This window comes from Heloderma suspectum, chromosome Z (assembly GCF_057233095.1).
Source record: "Heloderma suspectum isolate Gila_16-S chromosome Z, 16-S_ref, whole genome shotgun sequence".
NCBI classification, from domain to species: Eukaryota; Metazoa; Chordata; class Lepidosauria; order Squamata; family Helodermatidae; genus Heloderma; species Heloderma suspectum.
The window spans coordinates 16,038,015-16,065,537 of record NC_139476.1 but is presented as its reverse complement, the minus strand read 5'-3'; the positions used below and the strand labels follow the sequence as shown (position 1 = coordinate 16,065,537).

Here is a 27,523-nt window from a genome sequence, read left to right as displayed (position 1 = left end):
CAACCTGGGGGACGTCCTCAGAGCCCCGAGCTCAGTCCATCAGGCTTGCGGCAGAAACGCCTCTTGCACCACTGGGCATCCCAGTTTGAAAGAAAGAGGGCAATATGAGCATCTCCTATCCTTTGAGCCTCCAGATGTTGTTGTACTCTGACTCCCATCAGCCCTTGCATAGCCAAGAATGTATTATCTATTCATTATTAACATAAGTATGCTACCTTATTTGCTAACAAACCATCAAGGTGCTGAAGAACAGTTTTAAACAATAAAACCTTAACAATAGGGAGAACATTAATAACCATAAAATGTTAGAACTGCTACATAATGTAAGTGGCTAAGTTTAAAAAAAAAGAAAAACGTGTCTTCCTTTTTGGTGTTTTGGGAGAGGGGGGCCAATCATACTTCTTGAAGGAGTCTATCCTGTAGTGTGGAAGCAACACAGAAGAAAGCCCTTTCACGTGGGCCCTGCAAATGGGCCTTCGCGGGTTGTGGTGAGGGGAGTTACAATCCAGCAACATCTGGAGGGCTGTACGTTCTCCATCGTTGTGCTAAGCAGTTGAACTTAATGCTTTAAAATGAGCAAGCGGGGAATAGGAAAGGGTCATCAGCTAGCAGCCTGCAGGCCAAATCCGTCCTTCTGAAGCAAGATCCCATGGTTGTGTGCGGGAGGGATGTTTGCCGCATCTGCGTCCTGCCCTTCCTCCCAAGGGACTCGGGCTGGCGGCATGCGTGGTGTCCTCGCGGGACCTTTTCCACGACTGCATGAAGTCAGTTAGGCTGAAGGTGTGTGGTTTTCGAAGTGTGTGAAGTGGAGGCACCAGTGTTGTGATGGTCTGTACTCTGGAAAGAAACGTGTGTGTGTGTTTCAGTTGCTAGGCAACTGTAGCGCATATGTTTGTGGGCCTCTAGATCTATATTTGGGACTCGGAACTGCCTGGACAGCAGAAGCAAAGAGAGGATCAGTCATTTGACTGGCCAGAAAGGGATTTGACGGGCCAGACAATGGTCAAGTGTTGTTAAAAGCATTAACGTTATGAGAACTGCAACAGAAGGTCGTCAGGTTTGGGACTTGTACTGATTCCCAAAAAAATAAACTGGAGACCCACTGTCGTGCAACAGATATTTAGGATACACTCCTGTGCATGTTTATACAGAAAAAGTCCGACAACTCCATGCTGGCTGGGGCATGCTGGGAATTGTAGGACTTTTTTTCTGTCTGAACATGCCTAGGGTTGCGCTTTTATTCTGTCATAAGCTTTCACAGACCCTGTCCACTTCATCAAATGCATTAAGTATTGACCTCAAAGTGGCGGATTTATATATGCATCCTGCGAGGGGGTGGGAGGGAGGATTCCCTGTTGTCGGAGGGAATTTGAGAACAAAAAGTACAGACAGGGATAATTGCCTTAACAGTTGCCATTTACAAAACATAGCTGGGTGGTAACAGAGACATGGCAGCGGTGAGCTGATTAACATATGTAGTATGATTTTTTTTAAAACACTTTTGATCTTTTTCAAACCACAAGAAATCGAGCCGAATCTCTTGAAGAATTGTACTTCAGCCTTTTCATGTTCCTTGCCATATTCAATTTTTTTTTTTTCCCCACCGCAGTCAAATGATAGACGATTTACCGACAATATTCTGGTGTACCAACCCTATGGAAAGGTGAATGGGCTGGTGGAGGTGCAGTTTGATTTCGGAGAGATGCAAACTAATTGGAACGAAGGGTAATTGGTAACTCCAGCAGTAAAACAGCCATAAAGTGTGTGCGCATGCTCAAACAATAACAGAAGTTGAATTTATCTTCTCTCTCTCTCCCTCCCCCCACTTCCAGAGAAATCCAACTCCTGCGGCGGTTACGGCACAAAAACGTCATCCAGCTAGTTGACGTGTTGTACAACGAAGAGAAGCAGAAGATATATCCTTTTGTTGTGTTCTTCTGTTGAATTTTTCATATGGAGATGTTGTTATCGCTCTTCAGTCTTCCTTCAGTATTTTTTATTATTATTATTATTTATTAGATTTATTAGCCGCCTGTATGGCCGGCTACCTGGCCACTCTAGGTGGTGTACAATACGAATAACAACACAAAACACAACATAATCAACTGAACGAAACAGCATTGCTCTAAAAAAAAAACCCTAACCCACCCCAAACACCCGTCTGAACAGCCAGGTTTTCAAAGCCTGGTGGAAGCTCATCAAAGAGGGGGCATGGTGGAGGTCACTAGGGCGGGAATTCCACAGAGCGGGGGCCAGCACAGAAAAGGCTCTCTCCCTAGTCCTCACCAGCGTAGCTGTTCTGGCTGATGGGACAGAGGGAAGGCCTTCCGAGGCCGATCTAGTTGAGTGGCGTCCCTGGTGTTGCTGGAGGTGCTTCTTGAGATAGACTGGGCCGGAACCATATAGGGTTTGTCAACACTTTGAATTAGGTCTGGAAAACAACTGGTAACCAGTGCAACTCCTTCAGCAGTGGAGTGATGTGATCTCGCTGACGGCTGCCTTTAATTCAGTATTGCGTGACCCCTTGTTCTAAGGATCTTCCATCTCTATGTATGAAGCTGCCTTTTACCAAGTCAGATCTCCCTCCTTCCCCCCGTTGCTCCTTTCTGCTTCGTTCTGCCCTGACCCAGTCCCCACCCTTGCAAAAAAAAAACGTAACAAACAAAAAATGACAAAGCCCATGACTGATAGGTCAAAGTATCACAGTTATTGGTATCACAGTTGTTGGGCAGACCAGAGCTATTTAATTTTGTGAGGGGCGAATGAAATGCTCGTTTGGTAGATAGCATTACGAAATGCTTGCTTGGTAAGCCCATTTTTCTTCAGATATCTCAACTTGGTTCTTCGGTTTGAAGTATAAAAAATAAAACTTGGGAGAACCTTTTGTAGTCCAGAATTTTGAGGAAAAACCCCCAGTATGTGCCAAGAAAGGTTCTTGTGGGTGTTCCCTCCCCGGCACTCCTGTTTTTTGGGGAAGTGGTTTTGGGCATGGACTTGTTCCTTCTGTTGGGCCGTGCCTGTCTCACTGTCTGGGGAGAGGCCATAGCTCGGTGGTACAGCCCCTGCTTTGCACGCAGATGGTCCCAGATTCAACCTCTGGCATCTTCAGTTAGCAGGATCACAGAGGAGGTCTTTTCTACCCGAGGTCCCAGAGAGCAGCTGCCAGTCAGCCAATGTTAGGTGAGATGAATAACTTGTCTGATCTGGGAAGGGCAGCTTTCTATTTAAATATTGCCTTTATTTAGAACCATGAGGACTAGGGTTCTTGATATTTAAATCATGTCTTTATTTAGAACCATGAAGACTAGGATCTTGATACTTAAATCATGTCTTTATTTAGAACCATGAGGACTAGGATCTTGATACTTAAATCATGTCTTTATTTAGAACCATGAGGACTAGGATCTTGATTTTTAGGGGAAAGGACCATAGCTCAGTGGCAGAGCCCCTGCTTTGTGTGCAGACGGTCCTGGGTTCAGTTCCTGGGCATCTCCGGTTAGAAGCCTCAGGGAGCTGGTGACCCTCCCGTATTTCCCTGAGCAGACTCTCCTGCAGTGTCTGCATTTCCAACCTCACCCCAGGTGCTTCTTTAACTCCACCTTTCACGTATATGGTGATGGAGTATTGTGTGTGTGGTATGCAAGAGATGTTGGACAGCGTCCCCGACAAAAAGTTTCCAGTCTTTCAAGCTCACGGGTAAGCCAGCGAGGATCTTGTCTGTCAAGACCAACCTTCCCCAGTCTGGTGCCCTCCAAATGTCCCATTCTGCAAGTCCCTTTCTTCTTGTTGGGGACAGACCAACTGGGCTTCATGAAGGCAGCTGCATTGGGTACCTTCAGGCCATTTCCTAATCCTCTTAAGTTCATGGTGAAATTCAAACCGGGGGGTGGGGAAGGGTTGTTCTCCGTTTTATAGCTCTGTCCTTTCGTCACTCTGCTACTCCAGATCCCCCAAATTGCGCCGAGTCTCAGTGTAATTGTTTTTCGTTCCTTTCATTCTGATAAGCAACTCTCCCTCCCCCGATTCAGGTACTTTTGCCAACTTATAGATGGCTTGGAATACCTGCACAGCCAAGGGATTGTCCACAAAGATATCAAACCGGGAAACCTCCTGCTAACGACCAATGGGACGCTGAAGATATCTGACCTGGGAGTGGCAGAGGTGCGTTCTGAGTTTGTGCCTGGGTGCGTACATGTGCTGCTGTGCGCTCTGGGTGTTGCTGTGCCTCCAGAGGTAATGTCCGCCCGCTTGGACAGCTTTAAAAAGGTATAGGACACCTTCACAGAAGAGAAGGCTCTCAATGGCTGCTAGTCGTGATGGCTCTGCGCTGCCTCCAGGTTTAGAAGCAGTTGGCCTCTCGGTATCAGTCACGGGGGAACACGAGGGTGCCCTGTCGTGAAGTTTAATTTAATTTTGAAATAAAGTTCCCAAAGTAAAGGCAACAAACTGACAAACGAATGTGCACAATAGTAAATCAAAATCACGAAAAAAATTTGCTTTTGGAACATCTACAGTAAAACAGCTTAAGGGCGCAGTCCTGCGTGTGTTTAGACAGAAAAAAGTCCTACAACTCCCAGCATGCCCTAGCCAGCATAGCTGTAGGACTTTCTTCTGTCTAAACATGCGCAGGATGGTGCCCTAAGAACGACCAAACCCAAGAGGGGGAGACAGATCAAAATGCAAGGCGCTTGACAACGCCCAAGAGGTCTCTGCCCCAAGGAGATTCCCAACCCAGCCATGCCAGGAGGGCACCTTGGCTGCATCTTTATTGCCACGCTATCCTGCAGAGGCCCACTTTTCCAGCTGTCAGCCCATGATGCCCCTCTGGCATCCCTGCCCCATATCAGTCCAAGAGCAGGACTACCTACTGATTTGCCTATGAGATTTCATTTTATTTGGAAATAAAGATAAGAAAATCAAGTCTGTTTCCCGCCTCCCAGCTGAGCAGAGCAAATCAGAGCAAGCTGCTCCAGCTGGTCCAGGGACTACAGAAGCAGGCAAGCTCCCAGAGAGCGAGCGAGCAGGGGGAGCAAACAGGAGTTGGCCAGGGGAGGTCAAGGGGGAGGCCCCTAACATTTTTTTTTCATTTTTTTATTTTAACTAACTTTTTTCCATTTATTTGTCTTGTAACACACACTTCCACACCAGTGGGGCTCTGCTTTTAACCTCTACTGAGTAGAGGAGCAGGCACAGGCTAGTCTAGAACAATCACAAAGCTAGACACAAAAAGGGAAAAGGGGCTATGGAAGGACAAGACTCTCCAGTGGTGGTGACCAGCAAGGTGTGTGCAGTGTTTGTTTTCTTGCCTGAGAACAACATGGCCTACACCTGCAACAAGTGCAAGTTGATCACGCTGCTGGAGGAAAAAGTAAGTGGACTGGAGCGGCGACTGTCGACCCTCCAGGGAATAAGAGAACACGAAGAGTTCTTGGACAGAATGGGGGAACTACAGCAGCAAAGGGCAGACCAGAAGCTTGAAGAGCAACAGCAAGATGAGGCAGTGGGAAATGCTGAGGTGAAGAAAAATGGAATAGAGGATACTCCTTGGAAAAGGGTGACAGTTAGGAGAAGAAGAACTAGACGCCACTCTGCGCCAGTGGAAGCGGTGGAGCTGTGGAACCGATTCCAGGTACTTGCGGATGAGACTGGAGGACAGCCTGCAGAGGAAGAATCACAGGGGAACCTGCATGAGAGTGAGCAAGAGGCTGAAGGTCAGTCAAACAGAGGCGATGAAACCCAGGCCTACAAGAAGAAGAAGAGAAGAGTGGTAGTAGTGGGAGTCTCCTTGCTGCGTGGGATCGAGACCCAAGTATGTCGCGAAGACCCATGGACTCGCCAGGTATGTTGTCTCCCGGGAGGACAGATTAGAGACGTGACTGAAAGGTTGCCTGCACTCATAAAGCCCACTGACAGGTATCCCTTTCTTCTCATCCATGTGGGAACAAATGATACCGCCAAGCGGAGCTATGAAGAGATCACGTCAGACTTTGAAGCTTTGGGAAGGAAACTCAAGAACTTTGGGGCCCAGATAGTTTTCTCATCCATCCTTCCAGTAGTTAGAAGAGGGACAGAAAGGGAACGAAAAATACTCCGGGTGAATGACTGGCTACGAAGGTGGTGCCGACGAGAGATATTTGGATTCTGGGGCCACGGGCTATACTTCCTGGAAGATGGGCTGTTGGCTAGGGATGGGTTGCACCTCACAAAGGATGGGAAGAATGTGTTTGGCCACAGCATGAAGAACTTCATCAGAAGGGCTTTAAACTGAATCCTACGGGGAAGGGAGATGTAATGTTGGGGGTAACAATGGACATAGGCGCATGCACTGCAATGGAGAGAACAGCTCTGATAACGCCCAATAATAGTCTTCAGACACATGTAGGAAGAAAGCCAGACTATGAAGCACATGGTCTTCGATGTCTATATACTAATGCCCAGAGTATGGGAAACAAACAGAACGAACTTGAGCTCTTAATACAAGAGGGAAATTATGACCTGATAGGTATAACTGAGATTTGGTGGGATGACTCTCATGACTGGAATACAGCAATTGAAGGATATAACTTGTTCACAAAGAACAGGAGGAACAGAAAGGGAGGTGGGGTTGCACTGTATGTGAAAAATACATATCTCTGCACAGAAATACAGGAGGAGGAGCTTGGTAGCCCCATTGAGAGCATCTGGATCAAAATAAATGGAGCAAAGAATAAAAGGAACCTGGTGGTCGGAGTCTACTACCGGCCACCCAATCAAGGAGAAGACAAGGATGAAACTTTTGAAAAGCAAATAGCCAATGTTTTAAGGAAGCATGATGGACTAGTAATGGGGGACTTCAATTTCCCCGATATTTGTTGGGAGACAAATTCTGCAAAACATGGCCCCTCCAGGAAATTCCTAACTTGTGTGGTGGATAACTTCCTCCTACAGAAAGTAGAGGAAGGAACTAGAGGATCGGCTATCCTTGACTTGATCCTAACCAACAGAGATGACTTAGTGGATCAAGTAGCAGTTACAGGAACTCGGGGAAAGCGACCATGTTGTACTTGAGTTCTTGGTTCTAAGGGAAGCAAAAGCCGAGTGTAGTCAAACGCGTACCCTGGATTTTAGGAAAGCTGATTTTAATAAACTCAGAACAATGATCAGTAAGGTCCCATGGCAAGCGATGCTAGCGAGAAAAGGAGTCCAAGATGGGTGGGAGCTTTTAAAAAAGGAAATTCTCAAGGCACAATCACAAGCAATTCCAACAAGAAGAAAAGGTGGAAGACAACAGAAGAAGCCAATGTGGCTTCACAAAAAGCTTAGGGATGACCTGAAAACAAAAAAGGACACATATAGGAAGTGGAAGGAAGGCCAAGCAACAAAGGAAGAGTACAGGCAGATAGCACAGAATTGCAGGGATGGCGTCAGGAAGGCTAAAGCTGAGAATGAGCTGAGGTTAGCAAGGGATGTTAAAAACAACAAAAAGGCTTGCTTCAGCTTCGTGCATAGTAAAAGGCAGAGGAAAGAAATGGTGGTTCAGCTATTAAATAAGATGGCAAAACGATAACAGATGACAAAGAAAAGGCAGAGGTGCTCAATTCCTCCTTTGGCTCAGTCTTCTCCCAAAAGGGGGTCTATGACCCCCCTGGCAAAGGCGAACAGGCTGAAGGGGCAGGATTGCAGCTTGAGATCGACAGGCATATGGTCAAGGAACGCCTCATTACTTTGAATGAGTTCAAATCTCCAGGGCCAGATGAACTGCATGCTAGAGTAATAAAGGAACTGGCAGAAGAACTCTCAGAACCGCTGTCTATTCTCTTTGAGAAATCATGGAGGACGGGGGAAGTGCGAGATGACTGGAGGAGGGCTAACGTCCCTATCTTCAAAAAGGGTAAAAAGGAGGAACCTGGGAACTACAGACCAGTCAGTCTGACATCAATCCCTGGGAAAATTCTGGAGCAGATTCTAAAGCAATCCATCTGGAAGCACCTTGACAACAATGCTGTGATTACTCGAAGCCAACATGGATTTGTCAAAAACAAGTCCTGCCAGACAAATCTGATCGCATTTTTTGATCAAGTCAACTCCCTTGTAGACCGTGGGAATGCTGTAGACATCATATACCTTGACTTCAGCAAAGCTTTCAACAAAGTGCCCCATGATATCCTGATGAGCAAACTAGCTCAAAGTGGGCTAGATGAAACAACGATCCGGTGGATCCACAGTTGGCTACAGAATGGGACTCAACGAGTGCTTATCAGTGGGACCTTCTCAAACTGGGGAGAGGTAACGAGTGGGGTACCGCAGGGCTCAATCCTGGGCCCAGTGCTCTTCAACATTTTTATGAATGACTTGGAGGAGGAGGTGCAAGGAATGCTGATCAGATTTGCAGATGACACAAAATTGGGCGGGATAGCTAATACTTTGGAAGACAGAAACAAAATTCAAAGTGATGTGGATAGACTGGAGCGCTGGGCAGAAAGCAACAGAATGACATTGAATAGGGATAAATGCCAAGTTCTGCACCTAGGAAAAAGAAACCAAATGCACAGTTACAAGATGGGGGATACGTGGCTCAACCACACTACAAGCGAGAAGGATCTTGGAATTGTTGTTGATCACAAGCTGAATATGAGCCAACAATGTGATGTGGCTGCAAAAAAGGCCAATGCTCTTTTGGGCTGCATTAATAGAAGCATCGCTTCCAAATCCCGGGAAGTCCTAGTTCCCCTCTACTCAGCACTCGTTAGGCCTCAGTTCTGGGCACTACACTTTAAGAACGATGCAGACAAACTGGAGAGGGTTCAGAGGAGGGCAACAAAGATGATCAGGGGACTGGAAACAAAGCCCTATGAAGAGAGACTGAAAGAACTGGGCCTGTTTAGCCTTGAGAAGAGAAGACTGAGGGGAGATACGATAGCACTCTTCAAGTACTTGAAAGGTTGTCACAGAGAAGAAGGCCAGGATCTCTTCTTGATCATCCCAGAGTGCAGGTCACGGAAGAATGGGCTCAAGTGACAGGAAGCCAGATTCTGGCTGAACCTCAGGAAAAACGTCCTGACTGTAAGAGCAATACGACAATGGAACCAATTACCTGGGGAGGTGGCGGGCTCTCCCACACTGGGGGCATCAAGACGAGGCTGGACAGCCACCTGTCAGGGATGCTCTGACTTGGATTCCTGCATTAAGCAGGGGGTTGGACTCGATGGCCTTGTAGGCCCCTTCCAACCCTACTATTCTATGATTCTATAAGGCAACAAAAAGAAGAGCGGACATCATAATAAATCAAGATTGCTAAAGAAATAAAGGGATTCACTCATTATGGTTCTTAAGGCGGAATCCTATGCATGTTTAGACATAAAAAAGTCCTACAACTCCCAGCATCCCCCCAGACTGGCTGGGGGGCAGCTGGGAGTTGTAGGACTTTTCTCTGTCTAAACACGCATAGGGTTGTGCCCTAAGTAGGAGCTCAGTACTGAATGACAGTAAAAATACGAGTTATACAACTTCTGAAAGGAGCGTGTGCAAGAGTGTGTCCTTTTGCGTGTGTGTGTGTATTAATTGGAGAAAATATAGGCAACCGCACTTGGTTGGGATTTTATCAGAAGTTTGAAGAGCTTTCCCGTAGGAAATAAATGGAAGCCATGGTGCCATAACATCTTTCTTTGGGTTACGATTCCTCACTCGCTGCACTTGCTGAGTAAGTTTATACGTATTCATAGTCTCCCAAATGTTATCAATCGTCTGCTCTTTAGTTGACTGCTTTGGAGACTCCCAGTTACGTGCTGTACATGACTTTGCAGCTGTATACAATTGCTCAAGAAGGTCTTTACGAAAGGGTCAGGATCAGTAGGTTCCAAAAGATGCAGCAGCATTGCTTTAGGGGCTACGAGTGGTCTAACGTGAAGAAATACGAGCAAGAGAGTGCTGTTGCGCTCAAGTCCTGCTTGTGGGCTTCCCCTTGGAGCCGCTGGCTGGCTGCTGTGGGTACAGGATGCTATACTACATAGGCCTTTGGTCTCTGATCCAGCAAGGCTGTCAGAGTGCATGGTGCTCGTTAGCTCCAACAGTGCTGGTGTCCTAGCAAGCTGCCCGCCCACCCTGCTAGCACAACGTTTCTAGTTTGGCTCCAGGCTAGTTCCTCTCCCATGTGGGTGCCCGGCCATTCGTACTGCGTCCAGCAACTTGGGCCTAAAGTTCTTCAGAGACCTCTGTTCCCAGGTCATCGGATGGGGGCCCCTTTCATTCCTTGCTACATACGTACATGTGTGTGTAAACCCAGCTGACGGACCGAGCTGGAATGAGCCAAGGAGGGAATTGCATGAAACAACAGAAAGAAGTTGGCTGTGTCCCCTTTGCCGAAGCCCCTTTCTGTCAGCTTCCAGACCCAGAACCCAACAGGGCTGGCTTGCAGGAGGCTGACTGCTGCTTCTTGAATGGGCGTCCAGATCATAGCATCACAGAATAGTAGGGTTGGAAGGGGTCTGTAAGGCCATCTACCCCCTACTCAACGCAGGAATCCCAGTCAGAGCATCTACGACAGATGACTGTCCAGCCTCATCTTGAACGCCTTCCAGTGTGGGAGAGCCCACCACCTCCCTAGGGAATGGGTTCCATTGTCGTATTGCTCTAACTGTCAGGACATTTTTCCTGATGTTCAGCCGGAATCTGGCTTCCTGCCACTTGAGCCCATTCTTCCGTGTCCTGCATTCTGGGATGATCGAGAAGAGATCCTGGCCTTCCTGTCTGTGACAGCCTTTCAAGTCCTTGAAGAGCGCTATCATATCTCCCCTCAGTCTTCTCTTCTCAAGGCTAAACAGGCCCAGCTCTTTCAGTCTCTCTTCATGGGGTTTTGTTTCCAGTCCCCTGATCATCTTTGTTGCCCTCCTCTGAACCCTCTCCTGGGGGGTGGGGGTGTTGCTTTGCAGCGTTCTTGGCTGTCGGGTAGGGTGGAAGCCAGTTTTTTGTTCCTTCGATCCATACACTGCAGACCAGCCTTCTCCCACCTGGCACTTTGCAGATGGGGCCTGTAGTCTGGCACATCTGCAAGGCACCGAGTGGGGGAAAGCCACTGCGTAGACCAAAGTGCCGACCCCTCCTTGTTCTCCCCCCGCTTGCAGGCCTTGCACCCATTTGCGGAGGACGATGTGTGCCGGACGAGCCAGGGGTCGCCGGCTTTCCAGCCGCCAGAGATCGCCAATGGCCTCGACACCTTCTCCGGCTTCAAAGTGGACATCTGGTCGGCCGGCGTCACGCTGTAAGCATGTGGGAAGCATGCAAAACGGGAGCGGGGACCCTTTCCTGGCTGGGGGCGAGGGTGGTGCTGGCTTCGTTGCGGGCTTGGCGTCTGCAGGGGGCGTCCGAGGGCCTGCCGCTGCCTCGTGGGCCCCTCTGCCTGTGCTCCTTAGGTGAGCGCTGGGTGGAATCAGTGCTGGGAACGCTGTTGTGGAGTAGAGCATGTCAGGTGCACGAAAGTTTCTGCAGCCACCCCCCCGCTTCATCAAGCTGGCCCTTCCTCTCACCCCATCCCTGTCCCACAGAAATAAATAAAATATAGGAGAGGGGTCCATCCACATGTCACCCACTGAAGTGGGGCAGGGAGCACCGCCAGGGGGCCCTGGTCAGACCTCCTGGGACCGGGGCCGGCCCTGCTTCGGGCACGGTTTTGCCTTTGCAGCAAACTCTGAGGGTTCTGGTTAGCCAAGATGGCTGCCTGCCAGTCCTGAGTGGCACCAGGCCTCACACTGCCCCCCCCCCCCGTTGCTTCCTCTGAGCCTCGCATGCTCATCTCCATCCTCTCCGCCCAGAATGGCTTAACAGCGGCGGGAGGGGGGTGCGGAAGAAGAGGTGAGGGACAGAGCGGGGGGGCTGCACCTCTTCTAGAGTGTGCAGGCGAGAGAAGGAAGGACAGCTTAACCCATCTCCCATTGTCCCTAGTCAGCCTGGTGAAGGGAGCACCATCTGGTTGATTTGGAGGGCACCAGCTGGGTTATTCAGATCTCTGTAAATCTCCCCCCTCCCCTCATTTTGGTATCCTTTTCTCCACTTTTATAGATACAACATTACGACTGGCCTTTACCCCTTTGAAGGCGATAATATTTATAAGTTGTTCGAAAACATTGGGAAAGGGGACTACACGATTCCTGAGGATTGTGGTCCTCCGCTTTCAGATCTCCTTAGAGGTGAGTGCCGCCTTCTGTCAAAAAGGGTGGGGAGGGGGATTGCTTGCTTCGCAGGGAAAGCTGCCCCACCCACCCCGGCGCCGGCCCATGTGTGAATATCGGAGAAGTATCGATGGATGGGTAGACTTTCTGAACAGGCTTCGTCAGCCCAGCGCCTCGCATGTGCTTCAGACTGCAACTCCCACCATCCTCAGTTATTGGCCCTTCTGGCTGAGGTTGATGGGAGTTGGAGCCCCAAACACATTGGGAAAAGTTGCTTCAGGCTTTTGAATGCTCTCAATCTCTAACTTGACTCTCCAAAAGATGGCTAAGCCTGAAGTAAAAGGAATTCAGGGGGTGGGGGTGGGGGTGTCTTTTTATCCCACCTTTTGGCCTAGGGGTTCTCTCCAACAACATAATAAGACAGTCCTAAAGAATGGAATGAAATGAAAGGCACAACTGAAAGCACAAGCAAAACTAGGTGATCCAAGTCCAGCTTTTGCATATCCAGATACCTGCCAAAACAGATATGTCAGTAGGTAAGGAGTGAGGGGGCCACGTGTGCCTTTCCTGGAACTTTGGGACCATGAATGAAAAGGCCCAAAGGTTAACACGGTAAGTCTTGTAGTTTTCCTTGTGAAAAAGCACCTTTTGTTGCCATTCTCCCCCACACACACACTCACTCACTGTCTCTGTCTCTGCCGCTGTCTTGCTATCTCTATCTTTATCTTGCTATCTCTATTGCCATTGCTTTCTCATTATCTCTCTTTCGCTGTCTCTATCCCCCCCCCCCCCCTACACACACACGGTACCATAGTGTTTCCCCTACAACCTTTCCTTGATGTCTGTAGTCCCAGGGCAACTGGCAGTGCTCAGGTTGAACAAACAAGCAATAATATTGAAGCACCTTGAGGACTAGCTGCTAGGGATGCTTAGCAGTGTGCAGCTGACTCCACAGCTGCTTGGGAGCCTTCAGGAGCTATCTGGCTGGCTGTTTTCAGCAACAGCATCCTGTACTGGATGGGCCCATGTCTGGCCCAGCCGGCCATCCCTGAGAGATACGGGTCTCTTTCCATGCAGTTCGGCAATGACAAGCCTACTTTTCCTCCTCATAAACATGGACATGTTCTGCTTCTAATCAGCTCTGTTCTTAGGGAGGAGGCTTCTTTTTTTAAAGAACGAAACTGCAAAGGGAAATGGCTTAGAAGTGGCATCAAGATTCGAGAGTCGGGGTGTGTGTGTGTGTGTAAATACTGAGCAAGAATGTTTTGAAGCTGGGATCCCAACGGGAGCCTTTTACGTAAGGGAAAGACACAGGCTGGAAATGATGGTGCTCTGAGGACATGGCTCCCTTTTTCTGGACTCCACTCCTGTTGCTTGGGACGCAAGCTGGACTGCTAATAGGTCCTGTCTTCTTTGGCATTAGAAATGCTTCAATTGACATTAAAACACATCCGTTCCACAAACCTGCATCTGCTGGCAGGGGTTATTTCTAGGGCTAGTTTTAGGTGGATTTGTGGGAGGGAGGTGGAGGAGACTTTAAAATAGTCCCCTCCTCAGCACAACACACTTCAAAGCATCGTATGGAGAGAGAGCCCTGAAACCACCGTGCGATGTCCTCTGGGTGGGCGGGGAGGGGGGAAGAAAAGCAGTTACAACACAGACACGAGTCTTGTGATGTTGGGGTCCTGCTGTGTTTGGGAGGAGTCTTGTCCAGAGATCATCCCTGGCTAAACTTGGCATGGCTGGGCCACGGCAGGGCTGCGGAAGGCAGGTGGGAATGCTGGGAAGGGCCATGGCTCAGTGGAAGGGCCCCTCTTTGCGTGCAAAACATCCCTGCTTTCTCCAGACAGAGCTAGGAAAGAATCAGGCCCGGAACCCTGGAGAGCCACTGCTGCCAGTCAGTGTCGACAGTACTGGGCCAGATGGACCCAGGGTCTGGCTGAGTAGAAGGCAGCTTCCGATGTTCCTGTGGAAGGGCCCAGGCCATGTTTGGACAGTCGAGCTTAGAACAGGGGTGTAGAACCGGAGGTCCAGTCCAGCCCTTTGGAGTTCCCCCAATGGCTAAGCCCCCTTCTCCCCAGCCCCTGGTTGCTTGGTGGTTTCTCGGGTTTCCTGCTATTTCTGCCCCATCCTGTGAGCTCGAAACGCCTCTCCTGAGGCTTTAGGGCTGGTGAGAAGAGCTTTAAGTGAAAATAGGCCGGTGTTTTGGGCCCTGAGAGCTTCTCTGAAATGGAATTGGAAAGATGCAAGGGCGGGATGTCTTTGGGGAGCAGCAGTGTGGATGTCAGATTCCCGGGGGTGGCCGAGGTTTCCTGGCTCTCTCTCGGCCTCAGCAAGCGCTAGAAACCTGGCAGCTCCCCCCCCCCCCTGTGAATCCGAAAGCTGGTGCGACGATCGAAGCTGCGCGAGCAGGGAACGTCCAGGACGCCAGTACTGCTCGTAGTTAGGCATCAAAGAACAGCTGGGGCCTGCCAGATGTGTTGGACCCTGACTCCCATTGCTCCCAGCCAGCTGTGGCTGCTGGGAGTTGTACACCCTTGCGTGCGGCCTATCAAGGAAACTGTGGCTGTGTCAGCCGGGCTGCGCTTCCTCCGGGGTTCCTGCAGGTGGCGCTGCATGTCCAAGGTATTGGTGCCTTTCAGACCTGAGAATCCACATTTTTGCATTTCCAGCAGGCCTCGCTAGGAGTCCTTTGGTTCCTCCCCCTGTAATGTGCCTTACGAACAGCCCCTCCTCCCCGTTAGAGCCATCTGCAGCGCCGTTTTCATTCCTCCATTGCCAGGTTTCCTTTCTGCTTTGGAGAAGACTCCATATCCCCCAGGGACTGTTGCATCAAGACATACCTGGACCACTTCTCTGGGCTAGCTGGCGTCAGCTTCTCTCTCGACAGGCGTTGCTATATCTTTAAGCTTTCTGTCTCGCCTTGTCCAACGGGCGTGTGAAAATGCAGGCTTGCGTGGGACCCTGCCCTCCCGGGCTCTGGAGAGAGCAAAGCCCTGCCGAAACGTTGGATTAAAACAGCCCCATGGCCAGCTGTGCTTTTCCCTCTCCATTAAAAAGCCAGCACAGGCAGGACGGATTTTCCATGCTTCCAGGAGAGGCTTTGCCTCGAGCTTTGGGCGAGGCTTTTCAGCAAGTCGGTTCCCACTGTTGGAGAGTTCGGTGTAATTGGGAGGGATCACCTCTTGCAAGGCCAAACGTCGAAGTCTTGACATCACCCTGGGCATAGTGCAGCAGCTACAGGACTTCTCTTCCCCTGCCCCACCTTGCAAGGATGACCGCCAGCTAAGCAGACTGCCATGAGAAACCAAGTTCATTAAATGTTATTTAATAGCCAGACCTTTCCCCCAGGAGCTCAAGGTAGTACAATGATTCTCTCCCTCTTTTTCCCCCACTTTCTCCTCAAACTGCCCTATGAGGCAGGCTAGCCTTGTGAGATTAGTGCAAGGTGCTTCACAGCCGCATGTGGGATCTTCTCAGGCTTTTTCTATTTGCAAATATAACAGACTGGCAGACTGCAAAAGAGAAAAGGATGAACATGTCATAAAACATATCCTTACACAATAATCATTTACATCACCCTTAATAATGAAAAAAAAGGAAAAGAGAGGAAAAGAACCACCTAACGCTTCCATTTCCAAAATATACATTGATACAAGCGGCCATACGAGGTTGGTGGCTCTAGGAGATGTGTTCGAATGTAGCAAAAGAAGTAAGATCTTCTGTCTGTTGAATAATAGGCATTGGATGTTCATCCTTCCAAGGCCCAGTCTTGGCATCCTGACCATGCGGCCTCTTGTGAGCTTGAAGCCCCGCCCACTGAGGCTTTAGGAGCAGTCCCGCTGCTTTTCTGTGAGTCACTGCTCCGACTTGGGCTCCAGCGAAGGTGGTGGGTAAATGTTGCCCTCTGTTTGGACCATTCAGTCACAGCTGAATTACTCACCCGGTGGGGGTGCCTCTTGCGTTACCTCTGCATGACTCACAGCTCTCTGCCTCATTGCAGTCAGGAGGTATCTCTCTTCCCCCCCCACCCCTTCGGATCAGTAACTCGTGCAGATACGCAGGGCCGGGCTGCTCCAAAGGGTTGGGCGATTCGTGTTCTCTCTTTTCTGCCCTTCCCACGTAGGCTTAAAAAGTTAACCCTGAACAGCTGCTTCCCTGTCCTTCTGGGGAGACGCCCCCAACGCCAGCCCTAAGCCCAGGTCTGGAGCAGGGGCGGGTGCTGGTCTGCGCTTCTGTCGTACCGCCAAGACTGCAGGTTCACTTTTCACCCTGTGAGGAGGGGAGGAAGATGGGAAAAGGAGAACACCCGTTTCCTCTCGGTGTGCATGTTTTGTCGCAAGCCTCCCTGTGCCTTTTAGCAGTGGAAGCCACGGCTGGCAGGTTTCTGCACGCTTGCCCCATACAGCGGGGGGCTGCTGCTGTGCGCCAGGTTGCTGTCTTGTCTGCTGCGGCGCCGCTTCCCTTCTGCTCCATGCCCCCGCCTCTGAGCGCCCGGGTGGACCTCCCTGTCTCGGCTGGCTGGAGGAGAGCAGAGAAGCCGCAGTTGGGCTTTGAGAGCGTTTCTCCCTCCCAAAGCCCCTTGGGCAAACTGCAGTAATGAAAGGTGTGCCGAGCAGAGATCAAAGTGCACTCCCTGGCCAGATGGATGTGTGGGAAGTGACTGCCACGGCACACCAGCACGGGCAGTGCCTGGCCCCGTTTTTTTCTGCCCTGTGCATTCAGGACCTGGTCAGTTGGCTGGCTGAATTACTGCTGAATCTAGGAGTTATGCTTGGTTTGAAACCATTCATTCCTTAGAAAACGGCCAGAGAACGACGTTTGTTCTCGAAGAACAAAGCCCAAGCCGCTGTCTTCTAGAACGCCCTTGTCCCTTCCAGAAGCCACACAGGACAGGCCCTTTTCTGGATGTGGCAAATGCAGTGGACTGGCCCTTGTGACCTGTGATTTTTTTTTTTTGCTTTGTGCTCCCCTTCCGAAACATGGAGGCTCCTTCCCTGTGTTCCTTTTCAGAGATGCTCATGCGTTGCCAGAGGAAAAGCTCAAGTCAGAGAGGCAGGGGCGGCGAATTCTGGGAAGAGCTTGCAGGTCAGGCAGCATTTGCTCCTAAATGAGGTGGGCAAGGGGGTGGGGGGGGTGAGAGAGAGAAAGAGCAGCTGAGACAAAGCTGACTCAATTTCGGTTGGCCACCCTTAATTGCCAGTGAATGGACCCAGCTTTGCACAGGTTGGAATAGCCCTTTGTTTGATACAGCAAAGCCTTCGAGCAGAGTTATGCACCTGTCAGAGTTGGAGCTATTGTGCCTGCCCCAGCTGAGTGAAGCCAGGCTGGCTAGTACCCCTAGGCACGGATCCTGCCATGGGGCACCCCTGTGGCCCCCTGAGGGAGGGGTCTGCCCACCTCATCCCCCTGTGGGGAGGTGTCCCACAGCAAGTATAAGGGAGAGGGCAGGCCTCTAACTCTCTCCTCAGCCTTCTGATCTCCCCTGGTGGTTAGAGCATTGGGCTTGGACTTGGGAGATCCGAGTTCTTATTTATTTATTTACAATATTTATATCCCATTCCATATCAGAAGATTTCAGACTGGTGATCAACAGGTTAAAAGAATAAAACACCAGGTTAAAAGAGTTAAAACTTTTTTTAAAAGACAAATCCCAACAGGGCCGAATTTAATAAACCATGGCTTGTCAGGCAAGGAAGGCCTCTCGAAAGAACAGCGTCTTCAGGAGGTGCCGGAAGGAACACAACATTGGCGCCTGCCTGACCTCCAAAGGCAGGGAGTTCAACAGGAAGGGGGCCACCACGCTGAAGGTCCTCACTCGGCCATGAAGTTCACCGGGTGACTTAGCCTGACTCTTCGCCTGACCCACCTCGCAGGGTTGTTGTAAGGATGAAATGGAGAGGAGGAGAGGGATCACATATTCTGCCTTTGATTCCCCGCCAGAGGGGACAAAGGCAGAGGGGACAAAGGCAGGATATAAATGTAATGCTTGATGGAAGCAAATGTAAAGAAATAAAAACAAGTATGAATGTAAATAAAAATGAACGTAAATGAAAACTACAGCTGTACCGATTAAAAAATGGATATAATAAAAGCAATTATCAATATGCGGCTGAATTGTACTTTTAAGTTAGAAGAGGAGGAGGAACAAATTATAAGGATAATAACCAAAGATGGAAGTGAGTGTGCGTGTGTCTGCACGCACACATGACAGCCAAGCACAAAGGTTTTTTGTTGTTGTTTGGAGACAGGCTGAAACACAGAAAGCTTTTGATCTGGGGACAGCTTGCGCGTGCTCATATTTCAAATGTGACCCAAAAGGGTCAGTGGATCAGGAAGAGCAAAGCCTTGGGACTTCCTGGCTCCACTGCTCCCCCCCCCCCAATTTCCAGATGTCCAAACCTATCCTTGGGTAGAAGCTCTAGTTTAAAACGTGAGCGGAGAGCTCCTTAAGCACAGCCCCTTCTGCTCCCCGCCCACACACCATGTATGTGAGATCCTTTCCAAACTTTGAATGTGTGTTTTGTGGAATTGTATCCAGAACTCTGTGCATGAAGGGTGGAATTCCTGTGCACGTTTAGACAGGAAAAAGGTCCTACAGCTCCCAGCTTTCCCCAGCATTTAGACATATTTTTTTCTGTCTAAACATGCGTAGGATTGTGCCCTAAATCCCTCAAGCTTTGGAGATGACCTACTACCTCACTCTTTCTTGCATGTTATACTTCATGGGAGCGATTGGGGAAGGGTCTGGCTGTGGTTTAGTCCCTAAGTTATATGCCGCTCCCCTTTCTTTCCTTCCAGGAATGCTTGAATATGACCCAGCCAAGAGATTTTCAATACAACAGATACGACATCACAAGTGAGTGCTTGTTTCTTGGTTTCGTTCCTTTGTGTTTATGACTAAGTGCGTGTGTTAATTCCTCCTTTCTTGCTTACTGGGAGGGAGCAAAGGACATGGGTGCTGAGTAAGCCTATTTTTGTTTTTAAATTTGGGTCCCATGCCGTTTCACTTCTGAAAGCCTTTGGGGCGCCTTCCAGCTCCTGCTCAATCGATAATGGAGGCGGTGAGGTCAGCTAACATCTCGCCCGTAAGCAGAAGAAAAAGTCGCATTATCGTAATCAAAGCCACAGTGGCCGCGGAGTTTCCCAGCAGTCCTAGCAGGGTCAGAACTCTGTATCCCAGGGCTGCAAAACTTTGGGCTACAACTCTCGGCATTCCTGACTGTTGACCATGTTGGCCCGGGCTTATGGGAACTGAAGTCCAAAATGTATGGAGGGCACAAGGTTGGGGAAGTCTGGTTTCCTGGCAGCAGGCCTCGAGCAAATGTCTTCCCCATCGCCTTGGCGCCTGGCCCTGCTTCCATTCTTAAGCTGGAGATGCCAGGGACTGAACCAGCTGGGACCTTCTGTATGCAAAGCGCATGCTTTCCCCCCGCCCGATGGCCATCCCCAGGCAACTGGCTTTCAAGAGGTAGATTGCCTCTTCACTGAGAGGCTCCTTCCCCGCCCCTCTGCAGTTCTGAGGGGCGTATTTGCCCTGCTGCCCTCGCTCGGTTTCCTGGTTTCTCCGCCCACACGGGGCCATGACTGTTTGTGGCGAGCTAACCCAGCTGAAAATGAAGGGCTGTCTCCAGAGACTCTGCACTGGTGTGGGCTGTCCTCGGTGCTGTATCTGTCCGGCGCAGAGTTCGAGCGCTTGCAAAGGACATGAATCCCCTCTTAATAGGGCCATCCAGCCTGCTTCTGGGGGTTTTAAGTCCCCGCTGGCCCAGAGTTACCTGGAGGGACGTGGCTCAGCCACACTTTGCCCGGTGCTTCCCTTGCAAGATGAGAGCGGTAGACTCCAGCGCTCAAACCCTCTTACAGTCACCCTCTTCTCTCTCTTTCTCTTCTCCTTGCCCTGGAGGTGCCTGCAGCTGTGCCCTGGCGCGCGCTCTGTTTCATCAGCACCCAAGGAAAGGTCGTGCCGGCAGGAGAAATGGGAAACGTACTTGGGGCCAGGGCTGGTCTTCGGGGGTGGGGGGAGTCCAGCATTGTCGGGCACTCTCTTGGACCCACTGCTGACCCCCAGGGTCCCCTGGCCCTGCTCCTCTTCCTCCTTGTGCTTACTGCCGGTTCACCTGCTCTCTGAGCAGGGAGGAGGCTGAGAAGCATCCCGTTTGCCCAGCACGCTCCTCTGGCCTGCTCTGCTGATTGAGCCCAGAGGTAGAAGCAGGAAAGTCAGCAGCAGTAGGGGGGGGGGAGCCCCCCCCCATTGGAACAGAGCATTGCTCTGGATTGTCCGTGTGCACCAAGATTCTGAAGGGATGCAGAATGGGCTTCCTGAACCTTCACTTACACACTTCGAAAAAAAGAATAATTCCGGGCTTTATGGCTGTGCAGATACACTTGGCAAAGCACGGGTGATGCCTGCAGAAATGGCAAAGGCGACAGGCAACTGGGCAAGATGGGTAGTGGTTGGGGTTTCCCCTTACCCCTGCGATGTCTAGCAATGCCTGAATAAACAGTGCAAAGCGAGATCAGCCTTAAGTGAGATCAGCCCCTGCAAGGTAGGTGGGTTGCAGGCTTTGGCCTTCCTTGGTCTGGAATTTGGAGCACCTGGGTGCAGGAGGGTCTTGGCAGGAAAAGCCCCCAAGCCCTGGAGCTGCTGGCCCTCGCCTTACTTACTCGGAGATGGAGGACTGGCGCCCTCCTCCAGGGGAGTAGCACGTACGGGTTGCCCCGTGGTAAAACAGGTACTGATACACAGACCCTGTCTTGATGCCTTGGCAGTGCTAAGGAGGATCCCAGGGCCTGTGGAGAGCAGGCTTTGCAGTCGCAAAGCCCCCTGTGCCAGGGCTCTTGAGCGCGTTGATAGTTCCCGGGGGCAACAGAGCTGGGATCGGGCTCTCCTGTCTGCATTTGGCTTCAAGGCCTCGGCTGCGGCAGCGCTCAGGGCGGGCCGTGAGGCACAGCAGCGGCTGTGGGGCCCTCTCCCGCCAATCCAGGCAGCCCTGCCTGTCTGCCTGTCAAGAAGGCCCATTGTTTTAATGCCTCCAGCCATGCGTGCGCACTGGCCCGTCTGCCCTGGGTGATACGGAGCAGAGCAAGAGGAAGGGGGCAAGGTGCTCCAGCCCGGGAGTCAGTCCTGCGCGGCTGGTGACAGAGAGTGTGAGCTGTGAAGCAGGAAGCATTAATAGGGGTGCTGCTGTTTTGGGGGGTATTGATCATGTTGTACTTGCTGTTGGGTACTTTTTCGGACGGTTAAGGTGCGTGCAAATGTGAGGGCTGCCGTTCCAGTTTGCTTCCTCCCTGAACTGGGGGAGGGGAGTGGGACCTGGCTGAGCAGTCGAGCCCCTGCTTTGCAGGCTGAAGGTCCCAAGTTTGATCCTTGGCATCTCCAGGGAGGGCCGGGAAAACCCTTGCCCGAAACCCTGGAGAGCCATTCCTGCCAGTCGGTGTCAACAGTGCTGGGCTAGGCAGACCAAGGGTCCAACTCGGTATGAGGCCGTTTCCTCTGAGCTCTGTTGATGCCCTCGGGCTGGGCAGGACCCCCTCGCCTGTTGTGCTGCTTCCCTGCCTGGCAATATGCAGACTGTTCTAGCCCACCTGGCGGGCTGTCATCAGGGTGGTGGAGATGCGGCATGCGCAGAGATCAGGGCAGTTAGACAAGGCAAAGTATTTCTCCGAGCGTCGTCTTTATCGCTTTAAAGGCTTCCTAGTCCAGCACTTCTGTTATCAAGCTGTCAAGTCAGGATTTGGGCTCAGGCAGCCGTAGGGTGCTTGCCACCCTTTCCTCCCTCTTTCTACTAACCCCCCAAAAGTGCTGAAAGGGGAGATCAGCTTGGAGAGTCCCAGAGCTTGCTTTGACTTGGCCATGCATCTATACAGTTCAGGTTATATTTTTGAAAAACTGATTCTGTGGTTTAGACGTTCCCCCATTCTCCTAAAACAGCCTTCTCCAACCTGGGCACTCTGCAAATGTGTTGAACTACAACTCCCATCATGCTCTCCCAACACATCTGCAGGGCTGCAGGTTAGGGAAGACTGCCTAAATGCAGGAGAGAAACCATCTCTGCTCTGCTTTGCTTACAAATGACAATCTCTTTTCTTCCCTCCCTCCCTCCCCTTTTCCTTCTCATCCTTGCCAGCACGGATACACATGCAAATGTTTGAGTATAATCTCCCTGAGGACTAGAATCAATATCGCTCTGCAGGTTTCCGCTGTTATCCAAACCTATTTTTACTCCTTCGATAAGTAGGGCGAGGAGAGGGGGAGAGGAAGACCGATTTTAAAATAGAGCTGAGCATGGACTGTTGTGTTTTGGCCACCTGCACGTATCACCATGCTCCTTTAAAAAAAAGAAATCATGTTTTGTCGTCGTCCCCCCCCCCCCCCCCCAGTCTGTGCCAGTTCTGGGACTAGAAGCTATTCGGGGAAGTCAGCAGATAACTTTCTTTTTTTTTAATATAAACTGATTGGTTTTTAAACCAGTCTCCCAAGTTTAAAAACATGATTTACCTCTTGCAAAACATTGGCCGAGGTGCTTTTCTAAGGGAGACACCATAGCTCAGTGGTAGAGCCCCTGCTTTGCAAGCAGAAGGTCCCGGGTTTGATCCCTGGCACGTACAGGTAGAGCTGGGGAAAACTCCTGCCTGAAACCTTGGAGAGCTGCTGCTGCCAGTCAGTGCTGACAATACTGGGCTGGATGGACCAAGGGCCTGGTTTTGTGTATTTCTATCCTTTCATTTTAAGTATGATGAAAAGAACATGGCTTGGACATGCTACAGGGCAGGGACCTCATGTATATTACTCTGTAAAATAGTAGCCCGTCGGGTTTGTTGTTCGTTTGTTTTATCTATCTATCTATCTATCTATCTATCTATCTATCTATCTATCTATCTCCTGCCTTCATTGTTCTTGGTGAGGCACCAGTCACCCGGCTTTAGTGGAGTGTCAAGTGAGGCACATCGGAAAATGCCTTCTACCGAGTGAGACCCTGGGTTCATCCAGCCCAGTATTGTTGGCACTGACTGGCAGCAGCGGCTCTCCAGGGTTTCAGGCAGGGGTTTTCCCCAGCCCTACCTGTAGATGCCAGGGATTGAACCCAGGACCTTCTGCTTGCAAAGCAGGGGCCTTGCCTCTGAGCCACAGCCAAGTCCCTAATTGTGTGGCTCCTGCCATTCAAGCTATAAAACCGCCTTTTACCATCCTGGCTCCCTCCAGAGGGGTTGACATGCAATTCCCACCATAGCCAGCAGGTTGGGGAAAAGCTGATACCAGCAGGATTCAAATGGCCACTAAATACAGTTTAAAAAGCAAAACAATCCCAGGTAGAGATGGGCCAGGAGCAAAAGTTCAATGAATTCTTACAACAGGCGGATCAGAAGCGTAAGACCCGAGCGTTAACGGCCATTGTTTCTAGGAAATCCTTCACCCTCCCAGGCAAGCACCAAATGGCTGTTGCGGTGTCGGAAACTGGGTTTTGCAGCTAGGGGGGGGGGGGGGGCATGCTTACTGCTTCCCTGAGAGGCTGATCCAGTCAAAGACGATGGGAAAGCTGACATGATCAAGGCCTTTGCTCTGTCCCCCGCAGCAGATAGCAAGAGAACCAGAGCCAGATGGAGGGTGGTGTTATAGTTGGCCTCCAGTTCCACTGAGATGAAGTAGTCTGGGGTGGGTGTGGGATTAAGTTTCTTTCCCCTCAGTGGCCCTAAGAAGAATGGCTTTGTCAGAGGAAGAGAGGGATGATATTTCAAGGTGCAATTTTTGTGTGCGTGACAGAGAAAGAGAGAGAGAGAGAGATGGTGTCTTAGTCTCCGTGCCAGAGCAGCTTTCCCCCACCTGGCACCCTCCAGACGTGTTGGACTACAACTCTCATAATCCCCAGGTAGAGCACTGGGTGGGGCAAGATGGAGGTCATAGTCCAGCACGTATGGAGGGCATCAGGTGGAGGAAGGCTCAAATAGAGTTGCCGTCGGCTGCTAGCTCAGCCAGCTCTGGAGTAGAAAAAGCAAAAAAAAAAAAGAAAAGAAAGTGAAACTCAGTGGCAGTGCCATCGTTTCTAAATTAATCTTCCATGGTCAGAAGCAGACTGCCACTGACTTACCAGGTCCTTGGCAGGGGGTGGGGGTGTGTGAAAGGTGGAAGCTGGCTCGCCCGGACAGGCAGACCTCCTGTCTGATCTGGGCAAGGCGATTAACGTACGGGGCGAAACAAGGGTCATGGCATGCTCCACAGAAGGAGCAGTGCTCATGCGCTGCTCCGAGATCCAGAGGCCTTGGTACCAGCCCAGGCCCTGTTGAGAGGCAGCCAAGCCCAGAGACCCATGACAGAACCCATGCTCTCCGTGGGGAAACAGTAGAAGAACTGGAAGCTCTTCAGGGACAGGGGAGGTGAACCAAGGGCCCCTGGGAGCCTGTCCCCACAACCTCACAGGAAGAATGCCATGGCAAGGGTAAGACCAACCTAGTGGCAGTGAAGGAACAACTGCAAAGAGCTTGTTTTGCCCTTCCTGGCAGGGTCGATCATCTGTAAGGACTTTGAAACAAAGAACTGGTGCCAGAGTTTAGCTTTTTCTCTCCTCCCTCCCTCCCTCCCTCCCTCCTGATCCCCTTTTCCTTTAGTGGCATGTCTTTCTGATTGCAAGCCTGAGGGCTGGGAATTGTCCCATTACTAATCTTCTCAGGCCACTTTGGGAGCCCTTTTTGGCCGAAGGGCAGTGCGAAAGTGCTGCAGATACATAAACACTCAAACTAGTGTTGGTCCACAGAGAAGACCCTCCCTGCCCGGAGGATGTAGCGTCTCCCCTTCGTTTCCCTTTGTAGCTGGTTTCGGAAAAAGCACGCTCAGTCCGAGCCCGTGGTCCCCATTCCTCCCAGCCCCGAGACGAAAGACCGATGGAGGAGCATGACGGTGGTGCCATACCTAGAAGATCTCCACGGCTACAACGAGGAGGACGAGGAGGACGTAAAAGACGACTACTTGGAGGATGAGGTCATCTACACTCAGGACTTCACAGTGCCAGGTAAGGGCACGGGGGGTAGTCCGAAAAGAGCTGGGTGGGGTGTGTGTGTTGTGGCGCATCAAAAGTGGACCAGTTAGCTGAGCCAGTTTGCCACGTCAGAGGGGAGAGGCCCTCGGAGGAAGAAACCAGATCGTCCGTTGTAGGGGTGCTGTGTTCGCCCACAGCTGTGGCGTTGAGCCAGTCAAAGGGGAATGTCTTTTGGCCTGGGTGGGGATCTGAAGCCCCCTGTGTCTCTTTGTGTGTGTGGATGCCGACAGACAGGAGGATAGCAGCTTAGGGGAGCTGGGAGCACAGAAGGGAGGACTGGGGAGCGCAGGGCTTAAAATGCAGGAGGGTGGATCTTGGTTGAACGTCGGGAGGCAGTATCTTGACAGGAAGAGCAGTTTGAAAATGGAACTGGTTACTTAGAAGGGTGGGTGGGCTTAGGTTAGCAGAGGTTAGACAGCTGCCTGCTGAGAATGCTCTACCTGCAGAAGAGGGCAACTCAAATGATCACAGGGCTGGTGCATCTCCCCTATGAGGGAAGGTGACAACAGCTGGGATTGTTTAGCTTGGAAAAAAGGAGGGTCAGGGAGACATGAGAGAGGTCTACGAAATTATGCCTGGTGTGGAGAATGTGGAAAGGGAGACATTTTTATCCCTCTCTCAAAATACTAGAACCCAGGGTCACCTCATGAAGCTGATTGGTGGGAGGTTCTGGACAGACAAAAGGAAGGACACACAGCACAGAGTTAAACTATGGAACTCGCTGCCACAGGATGATGCGATGGCCACCAATTTGGAGGGCTTTAAAAGGGGGTTGGACAAATTCCTGGAGGAGAAGGCTATCCATGGCTACTAGTCCTGATGGCTCTGTGCCATCTCCAGTACCAGAGGCAGTCTGCCTGTGAACACCAGTTGCTGGGGAGCATGGGGGGGGGGGTGCTGTTGTGCTCATGCTCTGCTTGCGGGTTTCTGGTCGACAGCTGGTTGGCTGCTGTGAACAGAATGCTGGACTCGATGGACCCTTGACCATGGACCCTTGATGCAGCCTGGCTTTTCTGAAGTTCTTATGTACCTCTGAATTTCCTGCCTCAAGCTGGAGTTTGGACTAGATGGCCCCTGGAGGATCCCCCATCTCCTCCTCTCCCACAGCTTTCAAATAGCCGCCCTCACAGTGGGCCACTGAGCATCCATCGTGCTAAATTCAGGAAAGGTTTTGCTTCTCCTCTTAAGGTTATTTTTCTGTCCCATTGAGCATAGCTGCCACTCGCCACTCAGGTTTCTGATTGCATCTGAGGTTCTTTGCTGTGGTGTGTTTGTGTGTGTGGGGGGTGAGTTTGGGGAAGAGCCGCGTGCACACGCACAGGGAGAGGGCGGGAGGGTTTGTGACTCCAAAAGCAAAAAAAATAGCCGATGGCTGAAGGGGTTTCCGTGTCGGCTTCACAGCTGCCGCTGGAGCACGAGGAGCGAATGCCAGGGAGATGGCAAGAGATGGACGGAACTGGACCTTTCTGAAGCCTCTGCAAACAAGCCCCAGCTGGGGATGATGGGAGTCATAGGCTGATACATTGCCAGGGTTCCCAATTGGCCTACAATCAGGCCTCGTGGGTATTCTGTGCTTAAAAAATAAAAATCGGCACCCAGGACGAGCCACATCTATGCCAAGAACCATTAAATCGGGCAAGCATGTACATCTGTCTCTCTCCCCCCACCCCCAATGTTTTGCATAGCTCTTCCAATTTCAGTCCTTTTTTTTTTTTTATGTAAACATTTAGGTTATTGGAAGCTGCCACTTTTGCAGTTTTGCATAATACTTTTTTTCCTAGTTGCAGAGATGTGCATGGAGAGCAGGAACACCACACCAGATCTTCCCTAACCACTTATTCATCTGCTGCCCTATAACAAAAAGTTCTTAGGGTGGCTCACAGAATAAAACAGGTTGAAAAATGACCTTTCATTCAGCAGTCCCTTCTTTCTTCTGAGGTTTCAGTTGACCCATGGGCTTTGTGGTCATAGGGACTAGGAACTTGCTCTTAGTAACCCCCCCTTCCAAAAATGCCATGGTTCTGGGGGAGCTGGATTCTGCACTTGATACCCTGTCCTGTGCTCCCTTGGAATGGCCAGCATACATTCAGTCTTGCCCCTTGGTTTGTAGGCCAACAAAAGAGGATCTAAAAAAAGCTTTAAAAGCCCAAAACAAAATAGCTGTACCACTATATTATTTGTGCCGTGTTTGAGACGCGTCTCTTTATCGAGGGAATCTAAAAAAGGCATCATTTAAAAATAATCTTAAACGCAGATTTTTTTAAAGTGTGTTTGGGGCTGTTAAAGATGTTGACCTGTGTTTTTAAATAGGCCTTAATTCCGTATTATATTTTCTTGTTACCCCTG

The 27,523-nt window shown here is 50.6% G+C and overlaps 1 protein-coding gene across 6 annotated transcripts in view; it reads left to right on the top strand.

The window, feature by feature from the left end:
* Positions 1–27,523, top strand: part of STK11 (serine/threonine kinase 11) — a 75,579-nt gene that overhangs the window by 26,195 nt on the left and 21,861 nt on the right. For 4 of the 6 annotated variants that reach the window (XM_084826023.1, XM_084826021.1, XM_084826020.1 and 1 more), the window contains exons 3-9: positions 1,833–1,916; positions 3,607–3,696; positions 4,029–4,161; positions 11,100–11,236; positions 12,034–12,161; positions 18,945–19,002; positions 24,951–25,150. In XM_084826023.1, the coding sequence (XP_084682149.1) occupies positions 1,833–1,916; positions 3,607–3,696; positions 4,029–4,161; positions 11,100–11,236; positions 12,034–12,161; positions 18,945–19,002; positions 24,951–25,150 (830 nt within the window). Of the gene's footprint in view, positions 1–1,832; positions 1,917–3,606; positions 3,697–4,028; positions 4,162–11,099; positions 11,237–12,033; positions 12,162–18,944; positions 19,003–24,950; positions 25,151–26,578; positions 27,075–27,523 lie in introns of those variants that run through there. The other 2 variants (XM_084826025.1, XM_084826024.1) reach the window with 1 other exon arrangement.